At 38.7% G+C, this 21,641-nt stretch overlaps 1 protein-coding gene across 3 annotated transcripts in view; it reads right to left on the bottom strand.

The window, feature by feature from the left end:
- Nucleotides 1-21,641, bottom strand: part of slc25a12 (solute carrier family 25 member 12) — a 118,671-nt gene that overhangs the window by 27,994 nt on the left and 69,036 nt on the right. For all 3 annotated transcript variants that reach the window (XM_043693649.2, XM_043693650.2, XM_087989037.1), the window contains 2 exons: nucleotides 17,393-17,551; nucleotides 13,244-13,296 (listed from right to left, as the gene is read on the bottom strand). In XM_043693649.2, the coding sequence (XP_043549584.1) occupies nucleotides 13,244-13,296; nucleotides 17,393-17,551 (212 nt within the window). The remainder of the gene's footprint in view (nucleotides 1-13,243; nucleotides 13,297-17,392; nucleotides 17,552-21,641) is intronic.

Raw genomic sequence — 21,641 nt, 5'->3', positions numbered from 1 at the left:
TTCTAACGACGAACTATTCCTGAATAAAACAATATTTTAATGGTATGATGCTCCAATAAATACAAATCCCACTCTTATATAAAAGAAATAGAATTAAGCCTCTCGAAATTACAGCCAGGTTGTGTGTCTTCCAGAAGTTCTGTGTCTTCTCCGTCAATTTGTCTGTCAGGGATGTCTTCACCATCATTGGTAGCATTGTTATTGAGATGGTGCTTTCTCAAAGACATTGATAAGGCCGTGAGAGCCAGCAATTCCCTTTTGAGAGCTCAGGGATGTTAGCTCTGGTGGATGGCAGCTTGCTCTCGGATCTTTATTCAACTGCCCCCTTCTTTTATACCCTTGATGACATATCAATATTTCATATAATAAGATTGGTGCTCTGTTGTCAAAATGATCAGATTTAAATTGAATAGGTTTTTGGCTTCTAAGTGTCTGGTTCAAATTGACTGGCTAAATTCAAAAGCCTGCTGTCTTGATAAAAACTGCAGCTTGGCCTGCTAACTGTACAGCCTTTAGATACAAATGCTTTAGTTCAGGCTCTGTGTACTAGCAAACTTTCAAGCTGCTACTGACAGACATCCATTTTAAATATCTAAGCACAGAAAAAGCATCATCTTTTAAAAAGGGACCACACAATGCTTTCCATATTTTACAATTTTATAAACATTAAATTCTAACTTCCTGCCTCCCTTGAAATGTAGCAAGTGCAGTAGTTAAGATGAGCAGGGCAAGCTCCCCCAAACAAGATTTGGAGATGCCGGTGTTGGACTGGGGTGTACAAAGTTAAAATCACACAACACCAGGTTATAGTCCAACAGGTTTAATTGGAAGCACACTAGCTTTCAGAGCGACGTTCCTTCATAAGGTGATAGTGGAGGGCTCAATCCTAACACAGAATTTATAGCAAAAGTTTACAGTGTGATTTAACTGAAATTATACATTGAAAAATTGATTGTCTGTTAAGCCTTTCATCTGTTAGAATACAGTGATAGTTTCACTTCTTCCATGTGTAAATCACAAAACCTTTTTTTAAAAAAGGTTGTATTCTCGGGTTAGCTGTTAATAATGGTGATAGCAAGACAATATGTTGAAGGTGTTGGCCCCCTGTGTTCTCTGTCTATGCCATGATGTTTAGATTGATTCTAATCTAAAAAGTGAGATAACGGAGTTTTACATATATTCATGCAGTTTTTGAGCTCAGAATTCTACAAAGTCCCCCAAACAACAATACAATAACGACCACCTGTGGTACTGATCTTCAAAATAGGGCTGTGGGATTTTTAAGCCCACCGAACAGTGCAGACAAGGTTACAGTTTCACAATCAATCTGAAAGATGACACAACCAACAACTCAGTGCTTCTTCAGTAATGAACTGGAGTGTCAGCCTTGATTTGTATGCTCTGGGAATATGACTTTAATGCACATTTTTCTACTCAGAGATTGGTAGTTGTTTCAAACAATGCCTTGGCTGACCCCAAAAAATTTGGAAAGTCTTAGGATAAAGACATGAAAATTTAAGCGAGGAAGCAAAATTTGCAAAAATGTCACAAACAGCTAGTTAAAGGCTAGGCAGTTTTAATACTGAACCTATTTTTCTAATCAACTTGTTCAGAGATGTTATTAAACACCTCAGGAGGAGGTGGGACCTGAACCCAGGCCTCCAGATACAGGGGAAGGGATGTTGCCACTGTAGATTTGATTTGATTTATTACAGTCACTTGTACCAGGTACAGTGGATAGTATTGTCTTACGTGCTCTATAGGAGTCCATATAAATGTATCAGAACAGAGTGAAGGCTACAATTTTGGCACCACACAAGCAGACCTATGAAGCTTCAAAAACTCCTTCCAAAACACAGGGTTGAGGCCTGTAAAAAATAAAAAATGCTGCCATCTTTAATGCCAGGTTCACTTTTATGCCATGACTTAGTTTTTCCAGGGAACAGACACAGAAGGTGGTATGGCTGGAATGTTAATGAAGAGTGATAGAAGAAAGTGATCAGAGGTAGTCTGATCTGTGGATAGATATGATAGGCATTTGAAGATCATAAAATGTGGCAAGTTCAAAAGCAAGGACTGAATGTGAGGTAAGGATTTTGTTTATAAAGGTTGAAATTATGTGAGGATAAAAGGACACCCAATCTAATTCTCTCAAAAGTAAACATTTGCCAAGTACAAACATAGGAGGAAGTAAAACTTATAACTCTCCTTGTTAACGTGTATCCAATTCCTAAAATCAGTTTATGTAGAATGCTAATCAAGTTTCATCTGCAGAGAGATTTCAATACATATGGAATCCAAGAACTGAAATCAGATAGTTAACATTTTGATCCTTACAGACGATATGGTTGGGAAAAGATGGTTTTGCAGAAAATGCTTAATTCAAAGAAAGAAACAAGAGGTACAAGATGCCCAACTGTTCTTACTAATTATTCTGATATTCTTTGTCATCACATCAAAATTTATAAATATAAGAGTCTGGTCTCACAAAACAGCAAGAATGGTAGAAAATTTCTAACAATAATGCTCAATAAAAGGTAGGTGTTGTAGTTTAGCAGATCCAAACCCAATCTACTAAAGTAAGATTTCAATTAACTTAGAATTACATACAAGGTGGCAGCAGTTTAAAATATATCAATTTATCTTTTTAGACAAACCAACTCAATTTATTAAAGTAAATTTTTTCATTCTTAAATAATCGGTCAAAGAATGCAAGCTGCATGGATAAAAGCTCAATTCTTTGGTTGCTTTCATTAGAAAGAATAGTATTATCTTTCGATAGATTTAAAAGATTACACTGTTTACACCCAACTTTCCTAGATTAGTTCATTATGATACTCAGTTGCAGATTCAGATGGATCAAAAGATCAAGCGTTGGTATCAGAGAGAAGCTAAATGTAAGCAAATTTACAGGAATTAGGGCAATTAAAAAGTTGAAGTCATAATAGTGTGACAAATATTCTAAAAGCCTTTGGAGCAAATCACTGCATCTGAAGCAATTATCAGCTGTTTCTATAGCAAAAGAAACAGAAGACTAGGAAAAACAAACAGGCAAAAATAAGCCAAGGAAACTTCAGAGTACAAACATGAAATTGCCAAGTTGTATTTCTGTAAGGACTGCAGCAACATTGTAGTAAAGCAAAACTACAAGTATGGTTTACTTCACAGACTTTTAGACAGGAGGGTTGGAATACTTTCAGTACTTCCAAGCACACAAGTAAATACATATGGGATAGACTGGATCGGAAAGAATACAGAGGTTTTTCAATTAGCAACATAAGTACAAAGTAATCTAGCAATGCTAGTTTATCAATGCCCTTGCTTTTAAGATGAAATTAAAGTCTAAAACTGTAGTTAACTGTCTAGAAATCAGTGAACGAATGGCTCCTGAACAGTTCAGGAGTTGTACACTATTTCTTCTCTTAAAATAAAACCTCTTCAAAGTTTTCCTAAATGTTTTTGCTGAAATATAACTTCTATTTCATTGAACTCTCTACAAATGAAGCAATCATAGGTATTGGCTGCTTTACTCGTTGCTCAGAATTAGACATTTTGCTACTGTCGGCAAATGTTGCATGGAGCAACTACCCCTGGTTGAGTTATTTAAGGTGCTCTAACTATAAAACATTTCACCAGGGTTGGGGGCGGATTGCTTTTTTTAAACATCTAACGCCTTCAAGAAGGAAGAAAAGTAGGAGGTATACATTAATTCCCACTCACACTAGGGTAAGAATAATCAAACTCACAACTAGGTAGTGCCATGATAGCTCTCTGCTACATTGTGGACCCTTAGCAATGGGATAAGGCACAGAACAATGTAATGTTGATATGATTTACTTTTGGGTTAAAGAGCTACAAGAGCAAGCTCCAGCAGAAAAATGTAACATTAACCGTTTTGAATACTTCTAGGAATTTAAACGTTTTTTTGGTCAGTGTAGAATGGACAGGGGTCAGTCTTTGTCCATGACAAACACAGATTTCGAAATGTTGAAAAACTAACAAATAAAAAATGTATTTCTCCATGGTAGAGTATCTTTTCTGCATTTTATCAAGAAAAGAAAGCCAATTAGACATTTGATTCCAGTATCACCTTTCTGGAGTACGACGGCTCTTAGCCTACATTGTTGACATTGATTACTGAAGTCTGGGGCATCTGTACAGGCAGGTTTGCCAAGATGGTTTTCAATTTTAAAAACAGGATCTTGGCATGCCTTTTACTTTCTTGTCAGGGTTAATGTCAGGAGGGTGGCCATGGTGTTAAAGTTTGGGAGATACTTGCAGTAGAACATGGTCGTATCTAGAAAACACATTAACTCCCTTTGTTTTCAGGAGTCTGGGGTAGCAGTTTTGCTCTCCGCTTCATAATCTAGATAAATTACTTTGGCCACAGCAAAGTCACATTTTGTAAAGTTCAGTACAACATTAGTCTTTTCCATACCCTTGACCACTGCTTCCAGGTGGTTTAAATGGTCATTCCAAGTGTCACTGTAAATGTACAACTGCTGAATACAGGTACTGCCTGATTGGTGAACTTGAAAGGTTGTGGAAGTATTTTTTGAGGTCAAAGGACATAACCTCACATTTTAAAGGCTACATGGAGACAAAGACAGCCCATGCAGAGACAAATGCTGCGATTTCTTTCGCTCTTGTGGTCAGGGAGCCTTGCTAATCTTTTTAAAGGTCAGCCAATCCTGTCTATACAATTCTTAAGATGTCAGATTGGATAGGAGTTCGCCCAGGTAAGTGCATTTACTTTTGGTAATCGATACAAAGCTCAGTCAATCCATCTAGTTTTGGGACCAGTACAATGAGAAGTCCAACTACTCTAGCTGAAACGCATTTGTATTATTATCCAGCACATACTGGGTTTTCTGCCTGACCAGAGCTGGCCCGTCAAGAATCAACCAGGAGAGGTTTTGTTTTATCGCTGGGATGCGCTCAATCCCTAGATTGCAAACTGCTACCATGGTACACGCTGTCTAGTGCTGACAGATTTCTTTAAATTTCATAGCAGAGTGGGCACATTATCCTGCTGCTTTTGGGTCAGGTAGGCTTTTAAGTTTCCAAGACCACAGTATAAACCCCTGAGTAGCAAAAGGTTCAACGAGAGACCCTACAGCTACCCCCTCCTCAGCTGACTCCTCCCAACTGTGCTCAGATGTTTGCATTTACCGACAAACATCCACAGATTGACTGCTTTCGCAATAATCTCTCTAAGATGTTACTGTAGTATTGCAGGTGCCTTTTTCACCAATCAGGAGTAGTGATCAGGTAACTGGCTTTGTTGATCCTTTTGACCATCCAGTTCAGCTTAGAAAGAGAGTAAGTGGGGTGCGGAAGCAGCATGAGGACATGGCTTTTGGGTTGGTGCATCTGAGCTTGGCCATGACTGTCCATCTTTGTGTTTGCTGACATTTCTAAAGACTCTTTGAACACGACATAGACACTGAAAAAAAACTGCGAGGTCGATACGTTGGGGACTCTTTCTTGGCCTCCAGAACTTTGCTTGTCAGTTGCTGCAGGGAACCCCATCATCATAACTGTAAATTAACTTGAAAGAGACTGAAGCCTGTGGACTTGATTGTGGAGTCCCTGGCAGCAAATAGCACGAAACTCAGTCACATAAATATTTTGTGCAGTGTGTCCTGATCACAGTTTTTAGGGTCTGTTAATATTGCTGAAGTTGGAGGGTCATACAACAAAGACTTCAGCTGATCTTTAAACTGAGCACCACCTCCTGAAACACTTGAGACATGACGTTAGCTCCCCAACCTAACTGAAACTCTCTTGGCGGATTTGATCAAGTAAATAACTGGATTAGGCATGCTGTAACTTTGCTGAGAAGCATGACCTCGGCATCTGTTGGTTGTCCATCATGGTGAGATTTTGGTTCTGGACAGTGGCCCCACAGCATCCATTGGTAGAAGGGTCCACCGAAACCATGCGTGGGTCTTAGTCAGGGCATGTTTAGTGGTGGCCTGGTATTTCCCTTGAATCTGGCAAGAATTGAAGATTTTACAGTATCCAGCTACATCAAGCCAGAGACAAGACCGGGGAGAAAAACGTATCTGCTTATTCAGGCCATTAATTTTTGAGTATCCACACACCCAGACAGTGGAAAAGTATGAATGTATTTTAACATCTCCTGACAATATTCTGGGAGCCATATAACCTGGTAGACATTTCAGCTATCCAATTGTTCCGTTTTGTTTCAAGTCAGTTTACTTTAGCCTGTTTCTTATACTTAGGCATTTGTCAAACTTTGCACCATTTTAGCTAATTTTACTTAATCCAATTTGGATACAAGGACCCAATGTCAATTATGGATACATTATAAGTATTAAAACAAATCTCTCACTACTTACATAAATTTTGATTTTTAAAAAAATCTTACCCCTTTTGAAAATGGGGTTGCAATTTACTGTTGTAAATTTAAAGCATAAAGTATGGTTTATTTCACACATTCTTAGACATTGGCACAGGCGGAATAGTCTATCATTTGTATCACAGGCATGCTCATAAACACTCAAGGGTTGGAGATTAAATTAAAAAGGACATTGGAAATGTAATTCGATTAGCAATAATATTGACGCATAATGCAACTGAGGAATACCAATTTATCACAGACCTTGCATTTTTTTCAGATACAGTCAAAAAGTTCAAAACTGGAATTAGCTGTCTGGAATTCCTTTGTGGGGATGGTTAGTTGGCTAGGCAGCAGATCAGGAATTGCAAGCTATTTTTTCTCTTTAAAAACCTCTTTGAAGCTTTTCTGAGAATACTGTTGAAACGTAACTTCTGCTTCATTTTTTGAGGAAGAAAGGTCTACTTGTAGACAGCACAAATACAGATTTTTTTAAACAGCTTTTTTTTAAACAGTTGAAAGATCAAAAAAAAGGTTAGAGGATTTTACTTTTTAGTCCAGAATTAGGGGTCTTAATAGTTTTATGGAGTAACCCCCTTTGCAAGCCAATTTAAGATGGTAGGCATGTCAGTGCCTCATCAGCTGCAATACACTGCATAATGAAACATCTGCTCCCAGGAGGACCAGTTTCAATACCAAACAACCCAGATGGCCTCCTCCTTCAAAGACCACAATTTCCCCCCAGACGTGATCGACGATGCTCTCCACCGCATCTCCTCCACTTCCCACTCCTCCGGCCTTGAGCCCTGCCCCTCCAATCGCCACCAGGACAGAACCCCACTGGTCCTCACCTACCACCCCACCAACCTCCATATACATCGTATCATCCGTCGTCATTTCCGCCACCTCCAAACGGACCCCACCACCAGGGATATATTTCCCTCCCCTCCCCTAACAGCGTTCCAAAAAGACCACTCCCTCCGTGACTCTCTCGTCAGGTCCATACCCCCCACCAACCCAACCTCCACTCCCGGCACCTTCCCCTGCAACCGCAAGAAATGCAAAACGTGCGCCCACACCTCTCCCCTCACTTCCCTCCAAGGCCCCAAGGGATCCTTCCATATCCACCACAAATTCACCCGCACCTCCGCACACATCATTTACTGCATCCGCTGCACCCGATGTGGCCTCCTCTATATTGGGGAGACAGGCCGCCTACTTGCGGAACATTTCAGAGAACACATCTGGGACACCCGCACCAACCAACCCAACCACCCCGTGGCTCAACACTTCGACTCCCCCTCCCACTCCACCAAGGACATGCAGGTCCTTGGATTCCTCCATCGCCAGACCATAGCAACACGATGGCTGGAGGAAGAGCGCCTCATCTTCCGCCTAGGAACCCTCCAACCACAAGGGATGAACTCAGATTTCTCCAGTTTCCTCACTTCCCCTCCCCCCACTTTGTCTCAGTTCCAACCCTCGAACTCAGCACCACCTTCCTAACCTGCAATCTTCTTCCTGACCTCTCCGCGCCCACCCCCACTCCGGCCTATCACCCTCACCTTATCACCCTCACCTTAACCTCCTACCACCTATCGTATTTCCAACACCCCTCCCCCAAGTCCCTCCTTCCTACGTTTTATCTTAGCCTGCTTGGCACACTTTCCTCATTCCTGAAGAAGGGCTCATGCCCGAAACGTCGATTCTCCTGTTCCTTGGATGCTGCCTGACCTGCTGCGCTTTTCCAGCAACACAGTTTCAGGGCCCTATTCTCTCCCTAGTTACCCTTTTGTCCTTAATGTATTTGTAAAATCTCTTTGGATTCCCTTTAATTCTATTTGCCAAAGCTATCTCATGTCCCCTTTTTGTCCTCCTGATTTTCCTCTTAAGTATGCTCCTACTTCCTTTATAATCTTCTAAGGATTCACTCGATCTATCCTGTCTATACCTTACATATGCTTCCTTCTTTTTCTTAACCAAACCCTCAATTTCTTTAGTCATCCAGCATTCCCTACCAGACTTTCCTTTCACCTTGAGAGGAATATACTTTCTCTGGATTCTCGTTATCTCATTTCTGAAAGCTTCCCATTTTCCAGCCGTCCCTTTACCTGCGAACATCTGCCCTCAATCAGCTTTCGAAAGTTCTTGCGTAATACCATCAAAATTGGCCTTTCTCCAATTTAGAACGTCAATTTTTAGATCTGGTCTATCCTTTTCCATCATTATTTTAAATCTAATAGAATTATGGTCGCTGGCCCCAAAGTGCTCTCCCACTGACACCTTAGTTACCTGCACTGCCTTATTTCCCAAGAGTAGGTCAAGTTTTGCACCTTCTCTCAGAAAATTGTCTTGTACACACTTAACAAATTCCTCTCCATCTAAACCCTTAACACTATGGCAGTCCCAGTCTATGTTTGGAAAGTTAAAATCCCCTACCATAACCACCCTATTATTCTTACAGATAGCTGAGATCTCCTTACAAGGTTGTTTCTCAATTTTCCTCTGACTATTAGGAGGTCTGTAATACAATCCCAATAAGGTGAACATCCCTTTCTTATTTCTCAGTTCCACCCAAATAACTTCCCTGGATGTATTCCCAGGAATATCCTCCCTCAGCACAGCTGTAATGCTATCCCTTATCAAAAATGCCACTCCCCCTCCCCCCCACCCCAACTGCCTCCCTTTCTATCCTTCCTGTAGAATTTGCATCCTGGAACATTAAGCTGGCAGTCCTGCCCAACCCTGAGCCTGTAAACTTGTTTCTGTAAACTTGATCCTGGTCCCAGGGATGACTCACAGGAGGCAGAATGTTCTCACGGGGGAGAGGGGCCAGCAAGAGGTCATAGTCCACATTGGAACCAACGACATAGGAAGGGAAAAGGTTGAGATTCTGAAGGGAGATTACAGAGAGTTAGGCAGAAATTTTTAAAAAAAGAGGTCCTCGAGAGTAATAATATCTGGATTACTCCCAGTGCTACGAGCTAGTGAGGGCGGGAATAGGAGGATAGAGCAGAGCATGGCTGAGGAGCTGGTGTATGGGAGAAGGATTCACATTTTTGGAATCTCTTTTGGGGTAGAAGCGGCCTGTACAGGTAAGACAGATTGCACCTAAATTGGAAGGGGACTAATATACTGGTAGAGAAATTTGCTACAGATGCTCGGGAGGATTTAAACTAGTAAGGTTGGGTGGGGGCGGAGGCAGGACCCAGGGAGATAGTGAGGAAAGACAGCAATCTGAGACTGGTACAGTTGAGAACAGAAGTGAGTCAAACAGTCAGGGCAGGCAGGGACAAGGTAGGACTAATAAATTAAACTGTGTTTATTTCATTGCAAGGGGCCTAACAGGGAAGGCAGATGAACTCAGGGCATGGTTAGGAACATGGGACTGGGATATCATAGTAATTACAGAAGTTCAATTTTACAACACAAAGAAAATTTAGACTTTTATTCTTTGAAATGCAATATTTCAAACAAAATCTTTCAGCAAAACTAGGAAATAATAAGAAAAATTGCACACAGATAAAACTTGGCTTCAAATTCAAATTAAGAAAATGGCAACAATGTCCGAATCTTATGCTATTTAGAGTCCAAATATCTGATAACAATAAATATCTTCAAGTTAATACTGCATCCCTCAATGGCAGTGTTTCAGAGAAAGCATTAGACTTCTACCCAAATGGCAACATTCACTTGGTCAACACCATTTCAGATCAGTGGTAAGGTAAAACACTATTTAGTCGGTTAGTTCGTCAACCTTACAATTGAGACAATTTGAAAATAAATGCGGTTCATATGTAACATCACAATGTTAAAGAATTATAATTTTCAAGGCCAGTATCAGCTTAGAATACGTGACAGGTTTCATAACCGTGAGCAATCTGAGGAAATAGAAAAATGACCATGGGAACCACCAATCCTAAAATAATAACAAACTGCTTAGCATCTTTACTAATTTGTTATATCATAAAATACCTTTGTCTCAGACTAAAACCAAGTTTTGCATTTCAATATACAATAAAACTAACAGTACTAAACGTGTGCCATAAAATATGTCTACATTCGAAAGACAAGGGACAGTTTAATTGTTAGAGTGTAGACTTTGTCAAAATCTGACAAGTGATCCGTGGCTTCAAGCTCAAAGCTCAAACAGATTTGTCCAGCATTCAAAAACAAGCCTCCATGTGAGTTTCAATCAGGTTAAGACTACATTGCCCTTAAATGTCAAATAAGATAGTCGATTTAATAACCTGAATGTTTGTTACTGTCATATACAATCTAGATCACAGGGTAGAAAAAATTTTCTTTTATTGTATAAGATGTTACTCTGGTGGCTTTTGAGTTTTAAATGCACAAGTCGCAAGAAAGTACTGGAACTTAGAAGCAACCCCACAACCATCAGACCTGGAACATATACAAGACTTGCATTTATATATAATGGCTTAATTCAATAAAACAACTGAAAAGTTCTTCTCAGGTGTATTATAAGACAAAGTACAAAACTGAGCCACAAAGATCATAAGAAATTATCAATGTCTTGATCATACGATGAACAACATTTGGTTCAAGCTAGGACAGGGCTGCTGAGTTTTTGATGAGTTCAAATTTACAGCAGGTAGAATTTGGGTGGGTGACCAGGAGTAGATTAGAACAGTCAACTCTAGCGGGAATAATGGTATGGATGAGGGCTTCAGCAAGGTGGCTGAAGAGACATACCCAGGTGATGTTATGGAGTTGGAAACAGGCCGTCTTTGTAATGTAATGCAATTGGAAGCTCATCCTAGGGTCAAGGTTGCCAACAATCCCAGCCCCACAACTCTGGAATATCCAAACTCCTGTAACTCTGGTCTTGTGAACATCCCAGATTTTGAATCATTGATAGCTGTAACTTTGTTTGCCTTGGCCCTAAGCTCTGGAATCTCACTGCTAGGCCTATCCACATCATTCTACTTTCCTTAGGACTTTGGAGAGGAAAGCAGGTTGGAGAGAGTGTGGGCAGTTTGCAGCAACAGTGATCAAGGAGATCCATTACAAATTTAACTAACATGGAAGCCAGGAACTAAGTATTGCAGCAATTTAGAAGAAACGAGCAGCTGCTGACCTAAGAGGGGATGAAGGGAGACAAGAGAAAAAGATAAAACTGGAAAAAAAAAACTGGATGCTGTGAATGAGAAACAAAAACAGAGATTGCTGGAAAAACACAGCAAGTCTAGCAACATCTGTGGACAGAAATCCGAGTTAATGCTTTGGGTCAAGTGACATTCCTCACTTGACCTGAAAAGTTAACCGATTTCTCTTCATAGATCCTTCCAGACCTGCTGAGATTTTCCAGCAATTTCTGTTTTTTTAGGAGAAAAAGATATCAGCTCAAGGTTAGTGCAGAAGGTATGCAAAAAGAGCATTTGATCCAATAGGTGAGTAAATCATTGGATAGTCTTAAACTTACTAGCAGTGAAATCCATGAGATTCTTGCATTTACTCTTGGAGATGTAAGACAAGGCAGTCAAAGAGAGGGGTTCAAAACAAAGATTTCCAACAGAGAAAAATAGGGGATATTTTTGCAGGTTTCTCACAAGGGCAGGATCTAAGTATATTTTACGTAGTCTAGCCTGATCAGCTAGTGAATGGCTAATCCAATTCCTTGCCACATCCTTTCAAACCTCTAGCCCTTGTACTTAAGGGAATGAAATGGAAGCTGCACTGGAGGAAATGAACGTGGTGAGAGTAACAATTTAAGTGCAGTCAAGGATATCAAAGGTGGAGATGAATATATGTTAAGCAGAATGGTAGCTCGAGAAATGCTGTGGCAAACAGAGGACCAAAACATAGACAGAGATTTAGAAAGATTTGAAGGTGGCTTTGTTGAGGAGTTCCTGGTCTCTGGACATTGTGTTGGTCAATACAAAAAAAAAATCAGGGTCTTGAGAGAAAACTATTTCTCAAGTTGTTCAAAAGCTAGTAATGGCAAACACAATGCTCTGTTTTCACTTCAGTGGGTGCATTGATGGTTGAGCTAATAAGCAGTCAAAGACATGGAAAAATTGCCAGAATTCAATTGATTGTACATCTTAAAACTGGCTTGATGAGGAAACCATCATAACCAAAAACCATGCTATTGTTGCAGCTGTAATTAAGTACAAGCAGGACAGAGGGTCAAGAACCTGAAGGGATGGCTTAGGTGGTGCAGAAGAGGTAGGAAAGGGAAGGAGAAAAGAAAGAAAATTGGAATCGATGTGACTAAGACATAGGAAGTAGAACAAAAAGTCAGCAAATGTAAATATTAGAGATAATTTTCAGCAACCAGTTGAGTAAATTAATCTTTAACGTGTTTAGGAGAAGAAGCCTAAATAGGAGATCAAACATTGCAAACTTGTGACACCTGACAAGTTAAGAAATGTTGCAAAAAATTCAAGTTGCAGATCACTTCTTTGTGTTTAACTAACATAGATGTGTAAAATGCAAGAGGGAATAGTAGTTGTTTAGATTGGGTATATTAACTTGGATAAATACAATTAGTTCACTGGGCTTGCATACATACAATTCTGTTCATTGGGCTCTCTTACATAGTACACTTGAGCATCCATTTTCAAAAAATAAACTAAAAAAGGACCAGTACCATACTGTATAGCACAAAATTTAGATTAATCAGTTAAAATTTTGCTTTTTAGGACTCACTAAGTAGAATGTTATTAATAGTAAATTGCTTATAATCAAGTACAAGGCATGTCTGCATATACCTTCTACACGGACAAATTCTGTTAAATAGACTGCAAAACCCAGAGAATCTAAAAATAAAAGACTTTAGTGTATTTATTGTTCATATTCATACAGTAAGTAAACTAATAAAAACAAAGAATAAAGAATAAAATGAATACTTACAGTGAGTTTAATGGCCTTTTCTGGAGCAACACCCAATAACTGTGGTAAGAGACCTAAGTGTTTAAAAGGATAGTGCAAACCATTAGCAATAATGAAACATAAATATAAATTTGTCACTAGAATTTTAACAACACAAAAATGTTACAATCGAATCAAATGATTTATGAAGATACTTTATTGATTTTCTAACAAAATTCAGTAAACTGATTTCACTATTAACAGAGACTAATCTACAAAAATCGTGCAGCTGCGGTATCATAAACCCACTGCTATATAGTTGTGCAATTACGACGTCAAAAATTCTTGCACTCTCTCCCTTGTTTTTGATAAGCTTTATATGAATAATGGGATTCTGTACCTCAAAATCTGATCCAAGATGCAGGGGGATAAAGGGAACGTGAAAGCATGTTGCTTCACCAGACTGCTACCAGACACCAGTGCCAAAGCTAATTAAGAAACTGAGAAACGAGATTCCATACCAATGAGAAAGATTCCTGGTTTATTCCATCATCTGTAGAAAACTAGTGAATCTTAGCTGGGACAAGTTCTGTGACTACTTCAACACTCCAGCATAATAAAGAGGAACTTGGTTAGGAAATTAAAGGAGCATGCAATAAGGGCAATGTAATAATCTTCATAATAGATTTGGCAAACCAAATTTGAAAAATTAGCTTGAGAGACAGGTTTATGGAGCACATAGACTTAAAAAAGAAACATACTGAGGAATCAATTACAGAATACTTATTTTAGATCTTTAAAAAAGGATGCTCTGGAGAAAAGCAATCATTATTTGAAATTAAATCCAGTTAAGTTCAAGTATGACGTGGTTAAAGCCAAAGGATCTTAAGTTTAAATAAACCCATTTACAGAGGTAAAAACAGCCAATGTTAGAGGTTCATTGGAAAGTTAGGTTATTTGACATTATATCATGGGTGAACATTTAAAGAATTCATAATTTTCAATGCATATATATTCCCATGACTAAAAATGTCATTGAAAATGAGATGGGTAACTGTAGAAGAATAGCAGTAGATTTAAGGTGGCAGTGGTTGAGGTTTTAAAAGTTATTTTCAAAAATAAAGCAGCAAAAGTCCAAGAAATTGATAGAAGAAAACTGAACACAAGTAAGAGTTTTCACAAACACAAATAAAGGAAAAGATTAGCAAAATTAAATGGGTACCTTAAAATAGCAATATGAGAAATCGCAAACATTAATGTCAAAATGGTAGACACATTAAACTAATATCTAGCCATGTAATCACAGAAGAAGATATGAAGTACAATCAAAGATACAGAGAACGAAGGACTTTCCATCCGACTTCCCTGATTGGTAAATTCACTGTCAATGCTTACTTAGTACTGACAGTTCAATAAGTTTATTTTAGTCAGGGCCAAAAATCAAACGTAATTAGGCTTCCCAGGTAGACCATGCAAAACCTCTTTCCACCTGCAGATTGAAAAATGTTTAAAACAATAAAAAACTCCTATACTCATATATCATCTTTGCCATGACCAGTTACGGATGGCAATGACGACAACCTGACTGGCTGCCCACATTAAAGACTAAATAGTTTAACGCAGTTCCATTCAAATAACAAAATGATTCACATGCATTAAATTACTGCGGAAAAAAAAGCAGTTAAACTTATTTAATTACCATATTTATTGACTCTTGGTTGAACTTTAACAATCAAAACTCACCATACAGACTGCAAAGATACTTTTGCCCCAGAATGTAGAGACAACATAGCTATATAAATCAAAAGATGGTTACAAAAATAAAAACATGTAACTGCAAAGTCTAGCATTATATCGGAGGGACTGACAAGCCTTCCACAGGATGGATGCTTATTTTCATGAAGCTCCAACCCAAGCAAAAACATAGTTCCCTTGGCTTGTAACAATTTTTAAATTATAGAATATTTATGTTACATTGTCAGGCTACATCACTACAAAAGACACCAAATCAACATTTTTCTCTATAAAACAGGACTGTAATTTGAGTAAAACATACTCAAATGAAGATATTTCCTTCCAAAAATACCTTAACTGCACAGAAAAAATAAAAAGCAGAAATATTGAGAAACAGTATAACAATAAATGCTAGATAAATGCCAACAATACTTTTTCTTAAAATGAAGGCAAGTATGAGCAATTGTATGAGGAAGATTTCCTCAAATTAATTTATTAAGATGTATCTTACCAAGTTGCATGTTCTACCCATTGATCAAACAAAAACAGAAAATTAAGAAGAATGTTCACCCTCTGTGCTAAGCAAAATTCTGTTTCTGTGACATGTACTTATTTTTACTGTAATAAACAAAATCCAGATTGCTCATTCAGATAGGGAAGGAGAGGCTGCCATCTGTTGATGACTTATTCCAGAAAACTACCTCAATGACATGCTGGTGTTTGTGAGCTTAATGAGGACCTTTTACTAGCAGCACCAGGTATGCATGACTGTTCTGGCCGAGTACCAGCAGTACAATCCAGGCTTCCATCTGCATCTCACCCCTGCCCGCCCCGACCCTTGCAGTAGAGTAATTATGTCAGAGTTCATCAATAAGTTGAATTATACAGTACTCTGAATGCAGAAACATTTTAAGGTGCACAGCAGGCATGTATGTTAAAAGCCTAATGAAGGTTCAAGGAAGGTTTTTGCAACACCCAAAAATACAGAGCAAGTTATTCGAAACAGGGAGCTATGCTACAACTGACCTTAACATGGAAATATACTCAAAGTAATTACGTTAATCAAGAAAGTTAAACTTCCTAGTAGAACCACATGATCGACTGCTTTTCCTCTGTATGCATCAAATCTGTTTCTTTTTCAAAGGTTAGAATGATGGCCTTAGTCCTTTTCATATGCTTTATGTCTGCCAGTGAACCTGATCTGCTTCTTAAAAAAAACTGTTGAGTGACTTTTGCTGGTCCACAGCCAAAGCAGTCATGCATACCTGGTGCTGCCAGTCAAAGTTTCTCATTAAGGTCAGAGAACACCAACTCTGCAATTAATATGTTTTCTGGAATAAGTCATCAGCAGATGGCAGTCTCTCCTTCCTTGATCTGAATTAGCAATCTAGTTTTCATTTATTACAATAATAAAAAGGAATACATCTTAGAAACAGAATTGTGCTTAGCTTGAAAGGTGGATATTCTTTGTAATTTTGTTTCCTTGATTTTTTTTTCTTAATAGGCAGATCATGCAACTTAGTAAGACATATCTTGGTCAATTAACGAAATCCTGATAAGCCTACTCATCCGTGGAGAGAAATCAGAGTTAGTGTTGAATTCAGTGACCCTTCTTCAGAACTGGACACTGGACTCAGAACATTAACCCTGATTCCTTTCTACAAATATTGCCAGACATGCTGAATTTCTTCAGTAATTGCTATTTTTGTTCAAACTGCCAGCACCTGCGGATACTTGTTTTATATATTATTCGTATTTCCTTTATTTTAGAAAGGTATTAGTGGTATTTATCTTCAGTTAGATTTGCTCAGTTAGTGTTTTTTTTAAACTCCTGACAATCAGAATGAAAAGTATGAACAGACTACTTTATCTGATTCTCCAAAGACAACCATTAAATATTTGGACCCATGTTGTCAAAAACATGGAGCAACAGGAAGTATGGCTTGGACCAGATATGCATTTTTTTTTCATCTGAGTTTCATTAATCTATTCATTCAGTAGGAAACATAATTTGAACCCACGAGATCTAAAAAGCCCAAGTTGAAAAAAGTGGTGATGGACGGAATGAGCAGGATGTCTTTCAAACATTATACAAGAGGAGTTTTGGTGTAGAGAGAGGGATATAAAGATACTTTCACAGTAGCTCTGGGCAATGAAAAATTAATATATTATACATTGGTAGCATCTATAATGGAACAAAAATATTTATTTTTAAATAAAACATTATTTCCTGTGCATCCCAATCTGCTCAAATTCAGAATATCTTATGCCACTGATTTTGCAATTTCATCTACATCATTACAAAACTGCCATGTTACTGGAAGTACAGAACTGAAAGCATATTATTGTTCTTAGTAGAAGTGAGGAATTGGATAACTTTCTTTCACGGCTAAGAAAAAAAAATACATTCACAACACTCTTATTATTAAGAACTGTATAACTGGATTAAACTCCTACCTCTGTAAAGGCCAAAAATGCCTTCATATCGTACAACTTTCTGAAAACAGTCAAAACTATTTTTGTACATCAGTTCTCCAATGAAGGATCCTGTAGAGCGCTGGTTCTGCATCCTTGTTTTCACTAAATCGATAGGATAAACTGCAGTAGCTCCCACCGCTACATGAAAAAAAGAGAATGGTAAATTCAGTTGAATAGCTTTTAAGTCATTATGAATAATCACATTAGTTCCTAAAATTTAAATAGTGTCTCGAACAGTTACAAAGCTTATGCTTACAATAAATAATAGGGTATATAACATACATTCCTAGAACCAATTTCCAGCATCATTGAAATCAACTACAAAGGTGCTACTTTTACAGTACCAACTATTTTTAGCAATTCCATAAGCTTATCAGGTCTTGTTAGAGAAGATTTTTTGTTATTTTCTACCATATACACTGATACAGTAAAAATGAGACAGTGTTCCTCCAGTAACGAGGGTGCTACATGGACAGCACAAACTACACAATTGTATGCGGCATAAAGTGCACAAGTGCAAAACACGCACAGTAATGTAACAGAAAAATGATGAATAATAGACATTTTTCCAGCAACAATACAGAAGAATTTCAGATGGGAAAGAGCCCGATGATACTGTGTGAAGGAGCCTGATGGCTTGGGGGAAGAAACTGTTGCACTGTCTGTCCGCGAGAGACCGTATGCTCCATTATGGTCTGCCAGATGACAGGAGGAAGAAGTGTTTAAGTGAGGGGTGTGTGGGGTCTTCCACAATGCTTTTAGCCTTTCGGATGTAGAGTAAATGTCTATAATGGAGGGAAGAGAGACCCTGATTATCTTCTCAGCTGTCCTCACTATCCATTGTAGGGGTCTTACAATCAGAGATGGTGCAATTCCTGAACCAGGCAGGGATGCAGCAGCTCAGGATACTCTCGATGAACCCTCTGTAGAATGTGGTGAGGATAAGGGAAGGGAGGTGGGCTTTCCTCAGCCTGCACAGAAAGTAGAGATACTGCTGGGCTTTCTTGGCTATGGAGCTAGTGTTGAGGGTACAGGTGATATTCTCCGCCAAGAAATTTGGTTTGATTACCTGGAGTACAAATATTTCTGTTCCTGTCGTTTAAAGCCATAGATTGAAAGGAATAAACCATTTCAAACTTACTAACTTTTGTGTGTTGAAAAATTACAAGATAACGTTGATGCAGTGCTGCAAAGCAAACAACAAAGTCAGTTGCCTCCTATGAACTGTGGAGAAAGCGAGGACTGCAGATGTAGAGATCAGAGTCGATTGTGTGTGGTGCTGGAAAAGCACAGCAGGTCAGGCAGCATCCGAGGAGCTGGAGAATCAATGTTTCGGGCATAAGCCCTTTATGAGGAATGGGGCTGGGAGCCTCGGAGGTGGTGAGATAAATGGGAGGGGCGTGGGCTGTGGCCAATTTCAAAAGCTCCTGAGTTGCTATCATTGCCTTTGAAGCTCAATAGTTTTAGTGCCTATTTAATAAGGTGGTAAGGCAAACAAATGAAAATCAACTTTACTATCATCACTATTTTGAATCACTTATCTAATTCTGTTATATGATTTTACCTTTAACACACTTGGATTAACGTTTTAGGTTTTCATGATGTACTACCTTGATAATGTCTGGAGCATTGATAGTTTAACTGTCAATAATGTTGTAATGTAAACAAAACTGTTATAACGAACAGAACTGACCAACATGACAATAAATGGTGCATATATTTGTATATGAAAACTAACCTTTAGAAAATTGTAAGAAAATTGTGAACAATGTTGACTCAGTATTTTACCAGAATTATTAAAATTATACAATTAACTGTCAAGAACAAGATCACAAATGATATTGCTAAGCAGGCACAACATTTCCATTGATCTTGAACATTCGTTTTGTTTAAAATCTCAAAATGACCAATATACCTGTTCCTTCAAATAATTAATTTTAAAACTACAATGATTTAGAATTTTGCATCATTAGACATTACTTTCATAAAACAAAATTAAACCATAATCAGAGTTGACAGTTACCAGTTTAGCCATGGACCAGTAATAGGCTGCTTCCAGAAGACACAACAAACCAATTGGGGCAAAGGTACTACATTCTTTCGGAATGGAGGCAAAATGCTTGAGAAGTACTTGCGAGATCAGACTATAAGAGTTGAGCACTAATGTTCTGGATTATCTGAAATTTGTGAAGAGTTGAGGAAGTAAGACCACTAAGATGAATGTGCAAAGAATGTATTGCACAAAACAGGTCAATTGATCCAATTGGCTTATGACAGTATTTATATTCCACGAGGCTTTTCCAACATGACTATCCTTCTGTTTTCTTCTCCATCATGTAAACAATAAGGCTCACTTTAAATGTATTGATGCTCATTAAATATAGGTGTGAGGTAGACATTCACAGAATCTTACAGTAGAGAAGAGGACTTATGGCCCATCGAATCCGTCCCACCAAAAATATTCTTAATTATACTATTCCTACTTTCCTGCATCAGGTCCTGAGCCTTGAATGATATGACATTTCAAGTGCTCATCCAAATTTTTTTTTTTTTTTAAGTGTTCCGAGTTCTGCCTCAACTACTTTCTCAGACAGTACATCCAGACCTCCACCACCCTTACAGTGAAAAACTTTTCCTCAAATCCCCTTTAACCCTCCCACTTCTCACTAAGATTACAGCCCCTTGTTACTGACCCATCAAACAAGCAGAGTGGCTGTTTCTTCACCTTACCCATGCACCTCAATCTGACACCTCCTTGAAGTCCCTCCTCAACCTTCTCTGTTCCAAAGAAAACACTTATTTACAAACTTTTCATTTGATTTGTGAGCAGCTTTCTTGTATTTTTGTCATTTTGATTCTCAACTAACTCTCAAGAGAATAGTGATTCAAGCCTACCATATCAAAACTTTTCAGGAAGTGAAGACCTCTACCAGGCCTGCTCTTATTCCCCAGTCTATCCGTTTTGTAGTATGGTGACTAGAATGGCACACAGCACCCCAAACAAAGCTCTGCATTACTTCCCCGATTGGCCTTCATTTCAGAAGTGAATCTCAATTCTTTGCTTGTATTTTTAAATATCTAGTCAATGTAAAAGTATCAATGTATTTCATCTTTTCTCTGTACTGCCCCTTTTAGCTTATTATCTTCCATATTTCTCCGAACACTATGAGCAACGACACTCTTGACTGTATGAAATATAGCATTTCATGCCTCCACCCCCTGCATAAATTTACATCTTCCTATATTTTCATGTAATCTTAGGAGGACCAATTTCTTACTTTCTGCTAGTGAGAGAAATTCCACTTTACAATTGCAACTTGTTCAAAACAAAGGATCAGAAGTAGCAACATAAATTAAAGGTAAATTAGGGATGGAACTGAAAAATAAATAACCTTTGCTAAATCTGTATTTGGAACAGTCCTGGAGGATTAAGAACAATTCTTGGCACCATAAAATAACAAAGAATTAGAAACTTTGGAGGGATACAAAGTTGAGTAGAATCGCTGACAACACTGCATCCGCTCACTGCATGCACTGCATTTTATGCTCATTTTGAACAGAAGGTCAATGAAATGATGTCACAGTCTCGAGGTGCACCTGTACCCATAGTCACCATTGCAGAGTGAAACCACAGAAAGTGACAGGTCCAGAGGGAGTCCCGGTTATGCACTCAGATTCTGCATGGATCAGCTTGCAGGAGTATTCACAAACATCTTCAACCTCTTTACTACAACGTGAGGTTCCCACCTGCTTCAAGAAGACTACTATCATAGGTTTGTGAGAAGATTTGTAGCTTGGGTGTTCATTGTTGTGGTTCTGTTCGCCGAGCTGGGAATTTGTGTTGCAGACGTTTCATCCCCTGTCTACGTGACATCCTCAGTGCTTGGGAGCCTCCTGTGAAGCGCTTGTGTTGTTTCCTCGGCATTTATAGTGGTTTGTCTCTGCTGCTTCCAGTAGTCAGATCCAGCTGTCTGCTTCAGTGGCCGATATATTGGGTCCAGGTCGATGTGTTTGTTGATAGAATCTGTGGATGAGTGCCATGCCTCTAGGAATTCCCTGGCTGTTCTCTGTTTGGCTTGTCCTATAATAGTAGTGTTGCCCCAGTTGAACTCATGTTGCTTGTCATCTGTGTGTGTAGCTACTAAGGATAGCTGGTCATGTCGTTTCGTGGCTAGTTGGTGTTCATGGATATGGATTGTTAGCTGTCTTCCTGTTTGTCCTATGTAGT

This window comes from Chiloscyllium plagiosum, unplaced genomic scaffold, assembly GCF_037043375.1.
Source record: "Chiloscyllium plagiosum isolate Xiang-an unplaced genomic scaffold, Cpla_swu_hap1 HiC_scaffold_7, whole genome shotgun sequence".
Classification (NCBI taxonomy): Eukaryota; Metazoa; Chordata; class Chondrichthyes; order Orectolobiformes; family Hemiscylliidae; genus Chiloscyllium; species Chiloscyllium plagiosum.
The sequence above is the reverse complement of the archived record's forward strand: the minus strand, read 5'-3'. Positions and strand labels throughout refer to the sequence as shown.